This window comes from Theropithecus gelada, chromosome 7a (genome assembly GCF_003255815.1).
Source record: "Theropithecus gelada isolate Dixy chromosome 7a, Tgel_1.0, whole genome shotgun sequence".
Taxonomy (NCBI): domain Eukaryota; kingdom Metazoa; phylum Chordata; class Mammalia; order Primates; family Cercopithecidae; genus Theropithecus; species Theropithecus gelada.
The window spans coordinates 9,041,496-9,056,040 of NC_037674.1; the positions used below are offsets into that span (position 1 = coordinate 9,041,496).

At 45.6% G+C, this 14,545-nt stretch overlaps 1 protein-coding gene across 2 annotated transcripts in view; it reads left to right on the forward strand.

Moving 5' to 3' along the window:
• Nucleotides 1-14,545, forward strand: part of RYR3 (ryanodine receptor 3) — a 584,152-nt gene that overhangs the window by 493,349 nt on the left and 76,258 nt on the right. For both annotated transcript variants that reach the window (XM_025390215.1, XM_025390216.1), the window contains exons 65-67: nt 3,863-3,993; nt 9,277-9,597; nt 12,178-12,418. In XM_025390215.1, the coding sequence (XP_025246000.1) occupies nt 3,863-3,993; nt 9,277-9,597; nt 12,178-12,418 (693 nt within the window). The remainder of the gene's footprint in view (nt 1-3,862; nt 3,994-9,276; nt 9,598-12,177; nt 12,419-14,545) is intronic.

Here is a 14,545-nt window from a genome sequence, read left to right on the forward strand (position 1 = left end):
ATTTCTACTCATTGGCCACTGTGGTAAAGATGGTAAAACTCTTAGCTGAAAAAAATTGCCCCTCATGAATGCCTGTATTTGATGTGTAGAAGCACTCACTGTCCTCAGTTGTCACCAAAGGAATTGGCAACTCAGGTCTGAAGTTAAAATGATGCCCCTCTTCCCACGCCTGGCCACACTTGGAGCTTAGTAATGAAGAGAAATAATCGGGGAAGAGCAGGTGCTGAGAAGGAAAGGCGGGGGAAGAGGCCCGGCCTGGGGCCTGCTCAGAAGTGAAGCTGTCTTGTGAGAGCTTCCCTGAGAGCACCTGCGTCTCAGCCGTCTCCGTCTCTGCGCAGCATTGATGCACAGGGCGCAGTAGGATTTGGTTTGTCCAAGGGCTTCCACTCTCCCTCTGGAGAAGTCCTGGGTGGGGAGGTTGTAGCAGGCAAAGGACAAGACTGAGCCATCAGCTAAGAAGAGATTGCCTGACTGAGGACCTGTCAATCCAGTGTTGCTGACTGGGGCTGATTTTAAAGTTATTGGCTCAAATGCTTCATAGCCAAGCAGGCTATCATCCAAGCCTAAGAAGAAGATAAAACATAAAACCACATATATTTACTTCCTCTTATAGTAATTTAAAAGATCACTTTTTAAAATATGTTTGGTAACTTGAATGAAGACTGGGTGGGTTTTCAAAGGAATACACAGCTTTCTGCCAACTCACTCACCCTTCCCTCCTCCTCCTCTCTAGTTCAGCAGAGTTATCTTATATCTCAAGCAGGACACTTCTGTATACCCCCAGATTTGCCATCTGCAGATTCTGTCATAGTCTTGTGCAGTCATTTTTTTCAAGACCAGTTAAGATCACCATTTTTCTTTTCTTTTCTTTTCTTTTTTCTTTTTGAGATGGAGTCTCACCCTGTCACCCAGGCTGGAGTGCAGTGGTGCGATCTCGGCTCACTGCAACCTCCACCTCCCGGGTTCAAATGATTCTCCGGCCTCAGCCTCCTGAGTAGCTGGGATTACAGGCATCCACCACCATGCCCAGCTAATTTTTGTATTTTTAGTAGAGACGGGGTTTCACCATGTTGGCCAGGCTGGTCTCAAACTCCTGACCTCGTGATCCACCCACCTCGGCTTCCCAAAGTGCTGGAATTACAGATGTGAGCCACTATACCCGGCCAAGATCATATTTTTAATCCAACTCAAGTATGTCTATTTCTCTGTTAGAACAAAGCTGCAGGTTGACTCTAATCCTTAAGATTAGTCCATACAGATATGTTATTTGACCACATCGTTGATTTAGAGTTCAATATAGAACACAGGTTCTACATTTGCCCTGCATTTAATGAGAAAGAATCTGGAACACAAAGGTTAAGGTTAAAACTATCTAGTTTACTTCTCAGTTAAAAAAAAAAAAAAGGCTCCCCTAACCTCCCCATAATAAATACTTGTTATCCACTTTAAGACAGTCTATGCTTTTGGCATTCTAGCTTCTTGGTGCTGCTGGAATTACTGGCTGTTGTCACAGTGAGAGGCAATTAACACATAGTCTTGGGCACAGGTCTCAGTGGGGAGCTGAAGGAAACCCACAAGAATTGGATGCCCTTCTGCTTCCACAGAGTCACAGTAAGGTGGCAAGTGTTGGCTCTTGGCTCTAAGTGCCCTTTCTCAAGCTGGCGATTGTCGTGGGATGATCCTGTAACATTCCCTGAGGTGCAGCCCAGCACCCTCAGTTCCCAGGGATACTGTTCATGAGCTCATATGCACAGCATAGCTCATATGCACAGCATCAGTGCTTGACTTGAGCTGATCAGTCATAGAGGAAGGCATAGCGAGGGCTTGCATATGGTAAGCCCGCCACCTAAGTCTTTTTCTTTCTTTTTTTTTTTGAGATGGAGTCTTGCTGTCTCGCCCAGGCTGGAGTGCAGTGGCGCAATCTCAACTCACTGCAAGCTCCACCTCCCGGGTTCACACCATTCTCCGGCCTCAGCCTCCCGAGTAGCTGAGACTGCAGGCACCCACCACCACACCCAGCTAATTTTTTGTAGTTTTAGTAGAGACAGGGTTTCACCATGTTAGCCAGGATGGTCTTGATCTCCTGACCTCGTGATCCGCCTGCCTCGGCCTCCCAAAGTGCTGGGATTACAGGCATGAGCCACCAAGCCTGGCCCCACTTGAGTGTTAATTATAGACCTGTTTGCATTTTCACCTATTATCTTTGTATCATGATCTAACAAAGGGCTCACATCATTGGTTTGTTTGAAAAAAGTCCCTCATATCTGGGAGCTGATATCACATGAAACTTGCAAGTCAGGTGCATAGTCTCTCTGTGATTAGATATGGGCGAGTGGCTGACAGATGTTGATGGGTGGGAAAGAGATGGCTCTGGTCTCTCATTCATTAGAAAGCAACAGCTGTCAGTCCCTGCACAGGGCCCTCCTAGCCAGCTCTATCACTGTGTTATCTCACTAGCAGTAGATAAGATTCAAACCCAAAGTTAAGCCCAGATCTGGGAGGAAGAAAATGTATTGCAGTTCTGACTCTGCTTTGACCAGCCAAAGGTTAGTTCCCATCCCTTGTGCTTACAGACTTGGTTACCCTGCAGGCAAGTGTAAGTACTCTCAGTTGGAGAACTTGGACTCTGAACAAAGAATCCCAAGCCTTTTGTTTTTGTTTGTTTGCTTGCTTCACAGAAAGACTTAAAAACCAGACCTTAAGATATGGTGGACAGTCAACTATTTGTACAAAAGAGGGACGGGAGTAACAGTTATTTGAGGTCTCTCCTGCAAATCAAGCAGTAGGTTTTAGAACCTATTGTTTCTGTTAAAAGGCAGGTCTTTTATTTTTGTGTCTCGTTGGTGCTTTGGTGTGTTACCTACTGTTCCCACTAGTGGACACCGGCTCCATCCATAGCAGAGAATAGACACAGAGAAATTACACAGATTTCAAAGCTTTTTTGAGAACAGGGGGGAATCCATCTCAATTTGAACAGCAGCAGAACTTGCTCTCACACATGCTGGGAGAGAAGGACAAAGCTGCACAGTGTATTATATCATCTTAACCAATTAAGAACTAGAATCTGGCCGGGCGCAGTGGCTCATGTCTGTAATCCCAGCACTTTGGGAGGCCGAGACGACGGATCACGAGGTCGGGAGATCGAGACCATCCTGGCCAACACAGTGAAACCCTGTCTCTACTAAAAAATAATACAAAAAGAAATTAGCCAGGTGTGGTGGTGGGCGCCTGTAGTTCCAGCTACTCAGGAGGCTGAGGCAGGAGAATAGCGTGAACCTGGGAGGTGGAACTTGCAGTGAGCAGAGATTGCGCCACTGCACTCCAGCCTGGGCGACAGAGTGAGACTCTGTCTCAAAAAAAAAAAAGAGGCCCGGTACTGTGGCTCAAGCCTGTAATCCCAGCACTTTGGGAGGCCGAGACGGGCGGATCACGAGTTCAGGAGATCGAGACCATCCTGGCTAACACGGTGAAACCCCATCTCTACTAAAACATACAAAAATCTAGCTGGGCGAGGTAGCGGGTGCCTGTAGTCCCAGCTACTCGGGAGGCTGAGGCAGGAGAATGGCGTAAACCCGGGAGGCGGAGCTTGCAGTGAGCTGAGATCCGGCCACTGCAGTCCAGTCTGGGCGACAGAGCGAGACTCCGTCTCAAAAAAAAAAAAAGGAAAAAGAGAGCTAGGATCTAAGTAGCGAGGGCATTGGTTAGTGTCCAGAGAAAGATGAGGGGAAGAAGTGCATGCAACCTTGCTGGGCCTAGTGCCTGGGGATGTCCATGGGTTAATCTATGGGGAAGGACTGGTCCGTCAATGCATGGAGCCAGCATGTGGGGGGCAACACTTCTAAATGCACTTCTTTGTTTCCAGGCAACGCCCTGCCCTTGGAGAATGTGTGGCCTCGCTGGCAGCTGCCATACCAGTGGCATTCCTGGAGCCCACCCTCAATCGCTACAATCCTCTCTCGGTCTTCAACACCAAAACCCCCAGGGAGAGGTCTAGTAAGTATCTCCCCACAAAGGTCATCAACCCATTTCATGTGCTGAGAGGAGGGGAGCCACACAGGCCGGGAGCAGCAGTCCTGCAGCACTGTGGCTTTCTTGGTCTGAGAGGAGCCAGGAGGTGAGGTTAGGTAGGGACTAGGTTGCAGGTCTCCATCTTACTGGAGAAAAAAGCTTGGGCAAGGCTTTGTTGTAATTAGGCTTTGATTTCTTCTTCTGTAAAGTGAGGAGTCAGTGTTGCTGATTTTGAAATCCTTTCCATCCTAAGACCTCAGGGTCTCTTGTCTGCTCTGGGTTTCAGTTCCCCATCTGCACCTGGGTATGTGACTCCTTTTTTGCAGTCCCTCTCCGGAGTGGGATCAGAAGGTGCACCTCCACACGAATAACCTAATTATACTCTTCCAGTCCACGGAGAGGCTGTGCTTCTAAAGATGCTGACCACACGTTTTCATCTTCGTGGACGATAAGACATAGAAAAGCACCAGAAGGAAGATAAATTGTACAAGAAAGAGTATTTCTTAGCAAAAGTATTGACACACTAGGTTCCACAACAGGGTGGCAAACTATGACCACAGGGCCAATCTGGCCCCCTGCCTATTTTTGTAAATAAAGTTTTATTTGAACACAGCCACACCTACTTATTTACATTTGGTCTGTGGCTGCTTTAGCACAGCAATGGCAGAGTTGAGTAGAGGCAGGAAAGTTTGGCCCACAAGGCCTAAAATATTTACTATCTGGCCCTCTACAGAAAAGTTTTCCACCCTGTCTTGTAGAATAATCCTGGAACTAAAATCCAAGGCAGGTTGTAAATCTGGTTCTGGAGGGTCCTTGTATCTGGGTTAATTGTGATCCTGCCTCAGGACAAGGGAATAGGATAGAGGAGCTTCAAGTAGGAGCCTTGAATCAAGCTTGGACTCCACTAGAAAAAACTGCGATGATTCCATTTATTCTGAAGCAAAAATTACCAAACTATAGGCTAATCAGTATTAAGGGAAAAAAAGCCAGCCACAGTAAATTATTTTCAACCAGAACTTTCTCTATTCAGAACCAATGTTTTCTTAAAATATTGCTATACACTACCAGTAGATGGCTGAACGTGGTGGCAATTCCATTTAGTTCAAGCCCGCTTTCTCAAACGGCCGTGAGATTTAAGGAAGAAGCGTTCTGAGCGAGAAAGGGCTCATACCACACTTTTCTTTGCCACCGCTGTTTTTTTCATCTAAAGATGTGAAGTGCTAAGCCGTGGCAGCTTTATTCCCACTTGCTTCTTGTTACTTCAGGTAAGAGGAGCACATTGCCCCCCAGAAATGATCACCAGGACAATTCAGATAAGGCCACTAATAAAAATCTTGCACTGAACTAGAATACAGTGGAGACTAGTGTTCTCAGAGCTAGTCAAGAGAGAAACATTGCCAAGATGCCTCAACTTTCCAAAGTCCCATATGAAATCTGTAAGTTAACCTTTCCTCAACCCTTTCAGCCTCATCTCGCCCTTTCTTCCCTTCGAAACTAGCCAAAAAAAAAGTATTTCCGACCTTTTTTTTTTTCCTTCCCACTTCTGATTCCAAATGAGTCCTAGCTTTCCACCAAAGTGGAAGCTGAGCAACAGAGCAGGCTTTGGTGAAGTTGAGAAGGAGCTGCGACATCTCCAGGCAAATGCCAGCCCAGGTGTTGCTCCCTGACTCCAAAGGGACATGGGCCCAGTCATGGCAGTTCTGGATATTTATACATTTATTCTGCTTCAACTGTGACTTGAGAAATAGTATATCTCTGTCTCTATACCAGCACTGTGTAGAGCTTCACCTGGGAAAAGAGAGAAACTGCCTCTGCTCTTCAGTTCATAAAGGCACAATGAGGATGTTTTGCCCTGCTCCTGTGCCTTTATGAACTGAAGAAGATTAGAGGGAAGCCTAGGGTGACTTTGGAAGGGAGGGGAATTAGTCTCTTGCATTGTGCTCCTTCCCAAGAGCTATTTGAAAAGTGCTCCTTCTCATTCTATACACCTTTGCATTGATTTAATAAGACATATTCATAAATAAAAAATGACTCCCCATCATTGCATACTCCAAAGGAAGAAAAGAAACAAGGTTGTAATTGGAGATGACACAGTCCTTTATCCATTAGTGACACACTATGGGACTCTGTGTCCAGCTCCCCTGAGCCCATGTGTTTGATCACTGGATTCAGTGAAGAGTGAATGCTGACCATGTGTATGGCTCTTAAAAAGTTTACCTAGAGTCAGAGAATGACTGATGGCTTAATGAGCTGTAAGAAGGTAGACTTCATTCATTACAAAGTGGGTGGTCTGAGAAATAAAGGGCGGGGAAGAATGTTTAAGGTGACAGGTGATGTGAGCCTGTGGTTTAGAAATACAATATGAACTGATTTATCATGTCTTCAGTTAATTGGGCATCTCTATTGACACTTGATGCTTTGCCAGCAGAATTACTCAGATTCGTATCTTCAATGCCCTATAACATCCTGGTGCATTTTCTTCCTCATCCAAAAATTATTAAGATATAGCTAGAAAAAGTTTAATACTGTTATGTGCCAGTTATTCAAAACTAGTTACATCCTTGGTTATGGGTGGCAGCGATCTATTACTCAGAACACTAGATGGACCAAAGCATCCTATTACCAGTCAGTTTGCTTTTCTTCTGTACCCTATTGGAACTCTTTTCTCTTTGGTTGATTATTCCAATTCTAATGTAAGCCATCTGTATTGCAAAGAGAAGAGGTGCTAAGGTGAGGCACACAGGACTTTACAATCTAATCCAGTGGTTCTTGAATTCTAACGTGCATCAGAATCACCCAGGAGGCTTGTTCAAGACTGTCGAGCCCCCACCCCTAGGGTATCTAATACGGTAAGTCAGTTTGGAGTGAGGCCCAGGAGTTTGCGTTTTTAGCCGGTCTCCGGGTGATGCTGATGCTGCGGTAGGAGGACCGCACTTTGAGAATCACTGATCTAGAAGATAAAAGGACAATGATTCTAAAGATTCCCCCTCACAGTCTTGTGTCTGATTCTAAGAGGACACAGCTGAGGCTGTTTTTCTAGCAGCTCACTCAGAATTCATTCTGTGGGTTTATGCTGTGGCATTTGAAGTACAAAACACCTGAATCACAAATGTTTGTTCCACTCAAGGACCAATTGCGTATAAATAAAAGGTCATTATAATGGCTCCAGCGCAGCAACCTTAAGCAACTCTGTTTTCCTTAGGCAGCCGGCAAAAAGTGTTCATGATGATGTATTGTCTATGTGACATTTAAACAAACACACCTGAGCCTTATCATTTACAATCCCGCGGCAAATAGTTGTACATTTCAGTTGCATCTATGGCAATGGCATTGTTCTGTGTGTAGAACCTCAAGGTAGAACGTTTGACTTCCCTGTGTTTACCTCTGTTATTTGAGAGTGTGTGTGTAAAATTATGTTGTTGTAAGGGTCTCTGCACACTCCCGTGTTCTTGTGACCCGTGACCATTGTTGTCCTGCTGCGAGATGCAGGACGGGCTCATTCTCTGCAAATGACCGTATCTGACCCATAATTTCCTTCTACGGCAAATCACAAGAGTTCAGGGTTCTTTGGCTTTCATGCTATTCATCCCTTTCAATTGTCTGGGTTTTAAAAGATGTTGGTCCACTCCTGACATCCAAGGAGGAGAGATGTTTAGCCTTCTATCTACCAAAAGGCTCTAGTGATAGCAACAAAAGTCATCACTAGGGAAAGGGTAATAGTGCTCCACCGGGCCTATCCCATAGCATAAAGGCTGCTGGGATCCGTTGCTTTGCAACTGCACATCCTGTCCAGGTAGAACCACTTGTCTCAGCTGCAGATTCATTCTCTCCAAGATAGCCAGGATTGTTCTGTATCTCTGCTCCATGCAGTATAACCATGAGAGAAACTCAGACCGTCCCTTTCAATTGACCAGTATTCGTAAAGGCCAAGGAATTTGGTATGGCCTCTCCTATTTATTAATCCTTCAAGTCCAATGGATATAAAACCTGAAAATCTAGAGAAGACAGACCTCGAGCCAACAGTAATCGCAATGGCAAAGGGCCTGCAGGCATAACCCAATTCACGAAACATACATTTGTATTTGCAGTCTTCTGCTTTATCTTTGGAAATGTATGAGAACTTTGCATTTGATTCCAAATATCAAAAATAATTTCCTCAAATCTTCCAGGGAACTGATGTTCTGGGAAAACACACCACATCTTTCCTGGGGCTTCCCAGACTGCCTAGCTCCTTCAGTGCCTGATGGGTTTGCCCCAGTGTGAGAAGTTTGGCCTGAGGATGAAGTAGACACATTCTGTAGGAAGCAGTTAGATCAGTGCATGTGTGTGCAAAGCTTTGGGCTTGTGGCTCTTACTCAGAATTGTCCGTGTCCCTCCACTCAGAGCCCTTGTTATCTTCTCACCTGTCAGGAACTTCAGGATGCTTCCAGTCTTCCTCCCGTCTTGCAGGAAAGAGTGTCCTTTACCTTACAGGAAGCAGGACAGAGAAGCCCTGGATTTTTCTGTTTACAGTTCTTGCATCTGACAGCCCTGCCTGATTGAATATTGAACTCTGTCTGTTGATCCTTCAGCCCGTGTGTCCTTGTCCAGAGCAGCACCCTCAATCATTCAGGGTGGGGAAAAGATAGCGCTCCCACGATTCCTTACAAATCAGTCCTTGGAAACAAAAAGGATTAAGCAATTGACAGGGAGTCAATCAAGCCACCTCAGGTCATCCATCATTTCTATTGTGCAGCCAGAAATCAGTCCACGTGTGATGCTTTCCCCCCATAATTCCAGCTGGATGGAAAGTTGTTGGACTTTTATTTTTCCTTTTCTAAGCTGTACAGATGTGATCCAGGCAATGGCACCACAACTTAAAACTAAACACTCATCAGTTGCTTTTCTCCTCTGATTCCTGATTTTCCTGCAGGGGACACACTAAGGCCCAGGCAGTCTGGCCAAGAGGGAGAAGCCAAGAGACTGGCTTCATTACAGGGTAGTCTTAGGAACTAACTATCCCTCATCCTTGTGTCTGCTGTACTCCTTTAACCACAGGTTTGTTTTAACCTCACCTCAACATGACATCTAGGAAGATAATGCAGCCTCTGGAAGCTGCAGTCTGTTCACAGACAGCTGGAGGACAAAAGCCACTCCACATCCAAGCTCACTGCTGTGAAGCTCTGGAAATTTATTTCTAAAGACCAAAGGAAAGGAGGGGCAGAGAGAAAGAAGCTTGCACCCACTGTGCTTTTGAATTTCTGTCCCTTTATTCTTCCTCTCGATCAGTTCTGGGGATACCAGACACGGTGGAAGACATGTGTCCTGACATCCCCCAGCTGGAAGGCCTGATGAAGGAAATCAACGACCTGGCCGAGTCAGGGGCACGGTACACAGAGATGCCGCATGTCATCGAGGTGATCTTACCCATGCTCTGCAACTACCTGTCCTACTGGTGGGAGCGGGGGCCTGAGAACCTGCCCCCCAGCACAGGGCAGTGCTGCACCAAGGTCACCTCTGAACACCTCAGTCTCATCCTGGGCAACATTCTGAAAATCATCAACAACAACCTGGGCATCGATGAAGCCTCCTGGATGAAGCGCATCGCAGGTACCAATGCCTTTTCTCCCCGGTCCCCAGCCCAGGGCACAAGATAACTGGATTCTCTTTTCATCTCTATTATTAATTCCAAGATGGTTTTGCACAAGCTCTATCCAATATTTAAACCTCCCCATCCCCAACCCAGCTGCTTCACAGTAAAAAGAATTGACATATTCCCCTGAAGAGCTTCCTCGAGCCAATGCTCCTGCCCTACTCCCCTACTCATCCAGGCCCCTCAAATCTCCAGGAAGCCCTTCTTAATCAACTCCACTCAAATCCAATGAACATGGCTTTGTTTGATTTTGGTACTCAAGAATCCCATTTGCTCTTACAGTAATAATTGTCCAGAATTTTCCTGGTAAGTAATCCTGTGTGTTTTCCACTTGTATAAAACTCACTCCCATCTGACCTACACTGCAAGTTCCTTACTGTCACTCTGCATTTGCGTTTCACTTGATGCTTTCTAAGACACCCTCATGCAGCCTCACAGTAGGGGCACTTTGGGTTTTTTTCTTTTGTATCCCTCTAAAGTAACTTGCATACAGTCAGCTCTCAATGAATGTTATTAGCCAATTTTCTCTTCCTAAAGCAACTTCAAAAAAAGGACAGGCTTGGAAAATCAATAACTACTTTCCACAGTCAGGAAACCACAAATATTTTGTGTCCTCTGTGTCAAACTACAGTCCAAGGAGATAGAAGCTAAGGCAAAATCACTGCTTTTGATGGACCTGTGATTTAGGTAGTGGAGTCCACCAGTAACATCTTTACCCATATAATCTCCTGGATCATGAATACAATGGCTAGGCTAAAGGGAACCATTAATCCAACACTGGTATTTACTTTCCTGGACCAAGGAATCGCTGTCCTTCTGCAAGACCACGGAAGAAAAGTTACTGCTTCTTCCTGTCTCACAGATGAACTGAGATCAAAATTATAAATATCAGGCCGGGCGCGGTGGCTCAAGCCTGTAATCCCAGCACTTTGGGAGGCTGAGACGGGCAGATCACGAGGTCAGGAGATCGAGACCATCCTGGCGAACACGGTGAAACCCTGTCTCTACTAAAAAGTACAAAAAAACTAGCTGGGTGAGGTGGCGGGCGCCTGTAGTCCCAGCTACTCGGGAGGCTGAGGCAGGAGAATGGCGTGAACCCGGGAGGTGGAGCTTGCAATGAGCTGAGATTCCGCCACTGCATTCCCGCCTGGGCGACAGAGTGAGACTCCGTCTCAAAAAAATAAATAAATAAATAAATAAATATTTGGGTGCCAATGGCAGCTAGATAATATAAGCCTCTGTGGACTTTTGAATAGAGTTGGTGTTCCTCTATTACCCAGTAGCCCTAAAATATTGTTAACTATAAGGTAATTTTTCAATGAGTTTCACTTGGTAAATCTGAATTAAGGGAAGGAAGGGTTTCAAAAAATCTCCTCCCTTACCTTCCTAGAGGTACACAGAGGGAAAGTGTCACAGCATGAGGGCCACTGATGGAAACTGAAGTTTGGCCTGTTATTCCACAGGGTGAATCTAGATTTCATTCAGACAGGCTACTTATTTCTTGGTGACTAAACAAAGTCAATTTTAAGTAGTAACCCCAAATCACCCACCTAAGGTGTCGCCATTCTGATTACATATCCAGAGCTGAGTTGCTCATTGAAGAAGGCTAAGAAGTCACAACTTCTTGGTTAATGTGTCTCATCAGAGAGTGCCATTGACCTTCTCTTTCTAAAAGTATCTTTTTTATAAAAGTAAAATATAAAGTGATATTTTGAAGAAAATGGCTGGAATGCAAGCTGTTTCCAACTGAAATGCCTTAAGCTAAACACACTTTGAAATACACATGTGAATGCACATTGTCAATGGTTCACAACTCTCAGTCACTAATTTTTACTTAATTACTCTGATCTTTAAAAAAAAAAAAAAGACCAATGGAATGGCATATTGCTCTTTCTCTGATTGCTTGTTTCTGCTTTTCAACTTCTAGTGACCACCCCAGCCTCTTTTTATATATTTATAATTGATACCAGACTTATATCCCTCCCTCGGAGCCCAGAGGAGTCTCCAGGCAGTAGGTTGGCAGGTTTCAAGTCTTGAGGGCTGAGGATGGTAGTAGGATTAATGTGCTTTTAACAACAGATTGTTCTGTAAAATAACCAGAAAGCATATATTGAGTGTGCGCTCTTAGCACAGTACTTGTTGTTAGTAAAAGGCTTCCTTCAGGAAGTTTACAATCTGCTAGTGAGCCAAAAGCAAAAAGAATGGACTATAAAATAATACAAAATAGTCTTTCATGAAGAGCTAAGGGGTGTGGCATAGGCCACGTGTGCATGAGAGGTTCGGGGGAGGCAGGAGCTCCCCATGGCCTGGAAGAGCAGAGCAGGAATATGGACCTTCTCCCATAGTGGCCTCGGTCCCCCATCCCCTGAGGTGGCTCTATGAGAGGGAAGTATCAAGGGGAAGATTGAGGAAGCGAACAAGGGGCAGGTGCCATCCTGAGTTGATGGGATTCCACAGCCCCACCTTTCAATCATGTCTTTCATTTTCATCAATTGCCATAATACGTGAAATGACGGGGAGGCTCTTTGTAAACCCAGTGTATGCACAGCCCATCATCAGCAAAGCCAGGCCCGACCTGCTGAGAAGCCACTTCATCCCAACTCTGGAGAAGCTGAAGAAAAAGGCTGTCAAGACCGTGCAGGAGGAGGAGCAGTTGAGAGCCGATGGCAAAGGGGACACCCAGGAGGCGGAGCTCCTCATCCTGGATGAATTCGCGGTCCTCTGCCGAGATCTCTATGCCTTCTACCCCATGCTGATCCGCTACGTGGACAACAACAGGTACGGAGGAGACCACTAGGAGCCTGTCTGCCCCTCTGTGGGGCTAGTTTAGGCAACGGAATAAAACGGAAAGATGGTGTTGGGTTGTTGACAGCGAGATAAAGGAGACGATAGCCGCCCCCACCGTTCTCCTTCTCAACACCAATGGTTCCTGCTGTAGGAGCTCTGGGCAGTGCTTTCCTGGAGCAACGATTCTGTGTGGTCTGTGCCATGGCCATCCCCTCCATCCTTATGGGCTACCGCAGGTCAGAGGAAGTTGGTCAAATAAAGGTAGCAGTGACCCACTTCTGCCCCTCTGCTGTTCACTCATGTATTCCTTCAACCAGTACTGCCTGACTGTGTGTTAAGCGCTCTTCTAGGCTTTAAGTGACAGGAGTGAATAGAACAGACAAGCTCTCTGGCCTAGGGAGATTTCTTTCTGGGGCTGGGAGAGGTGCATAAACAATAAACAACCCATGTAAGTAAATTATATAGAGTGGGGCAAGGGGAACTAGGAGGGTCAGGGTGGGGTGGAGTTGTGTTTTTACATAGGATGTTACTGAGAAATCCGCACGTGAGCAAAGACCTGAAGTCAGTAAAGTTTGGAACCAGAAAGATCTGGGGCGAGGATGTTGCAGGAAGAGGAAACGTCTGGTGCAGGCCCCAAGAAAAGAATGTGTTTGGGATGTTCAAGGGAACAAAAGGAGGCCAGTGTAGCTGAAGCAGAGGGAGGGGTGGGGAAGAGCAGTAGAGGATGTCAGAGGGGCAACATGGGGCCGAGAGTCCAGGCCTGCGAGGCCACTGTGAGGACTCTGACTTTTACTCTGAGTGAAAGAACAAGCCCCTGGAGATTTTGAGGGAGTCTGTAATGTGATCTGATTCACTCTTTGAGCACTGTAGCAAGGGGTGGAGGCGGTAGGGAAGGAAGAAGACCGGTGGGAGGCTCTCTATGATCCAGGCAAGAGTGGAATGTGATCCATAGAAAATGAAAATGGATTAGCAGTGTCAGGGGTGGGAGAGAATGATGGGGAGGGACTGCTTTATGCTTTTTCTTAAGGACTGGGGTTTCCTTTTGGGGTAATGAAAACATCCTGGAACTGGATAATGATCATAGTTTCACAGCATTGTGAATGTACTAAACATCACTGATTGCAAATTTTATGTTATATGCATTCTGCCAGGTTTTATTTTATATATATATATATAATATATAATATATATAAATATATATAAAAAATATATTTTTTTTTGAGATGGAGTCTTGCTCTGTCACCCAGGCTGGCATGCAGTGGCATGATCTTGGCTCACTGTAACCTCTACCTCCTGGGCTCATGTGATTCTCCCGCTTCAGCCTCCTGAGTAGCTGGGATTACAGGTGTGTGCCACCATGCCTGGCTAATTTTTTGGTATTTTAGTAGAAATGGGATTTTACCATGTTGCCCAGGGTGGTTTCGAACTCCTGAGCTCAGGCAGTCTGCCCCCCTCGGCTTCCCCAAAGTGTTGGGATTACAGGCGTGAGCCACCACACCTGGCCCTCTTTTTTTTCTTTTCTTTTCTTTTCTTTTTTTTTTAAGTTGATGGTGACTGAGGCCAGGATGGTAGCAGTGAAGGTTGCCAGACGTTATCAGATTCTGGGTCTGTTTTGACGGTAGAGCCCTTGGAATTTCCAAATTGGGAATGAGAGAAAAGAGAAGAGTCAAAAATGATTCCAGGAGTTTTGACTGAGTACATGGAAGAATGGCCTTTTCAGCAATTGAGGAAGACTGTGGATACATCAGATTTGGCCAAGGTTGGAGTGAGGTTGTTGAGGGGAGGATCAGGAGATCACTTTCAGACATGTTGAATTTAGTTGCCTATTCAATAGAAAAGTGAAAATGTTGAATGGGTAATTGCATATAAGATCCAGAGTTCAGGGGAGAGGTCTGGTGTAGACATACGCATTTTGGAGTAATCGATACATTTAAGGACTGTGAGACTAGATGAGATAAGTAAAGGATTGAGGAAGAGACAGAAGAGTTCCTCCGTACTAAGAGGTCAGGCAGAAGAAGAAGAAGAGCAAATGAGACTGAGAGGGAGAAACCAACAAGACAGTAGGAAAGCCAACAGAATGTTGTATCCTGGGTGCCAACTTCACAAAGAGCTTCCAGA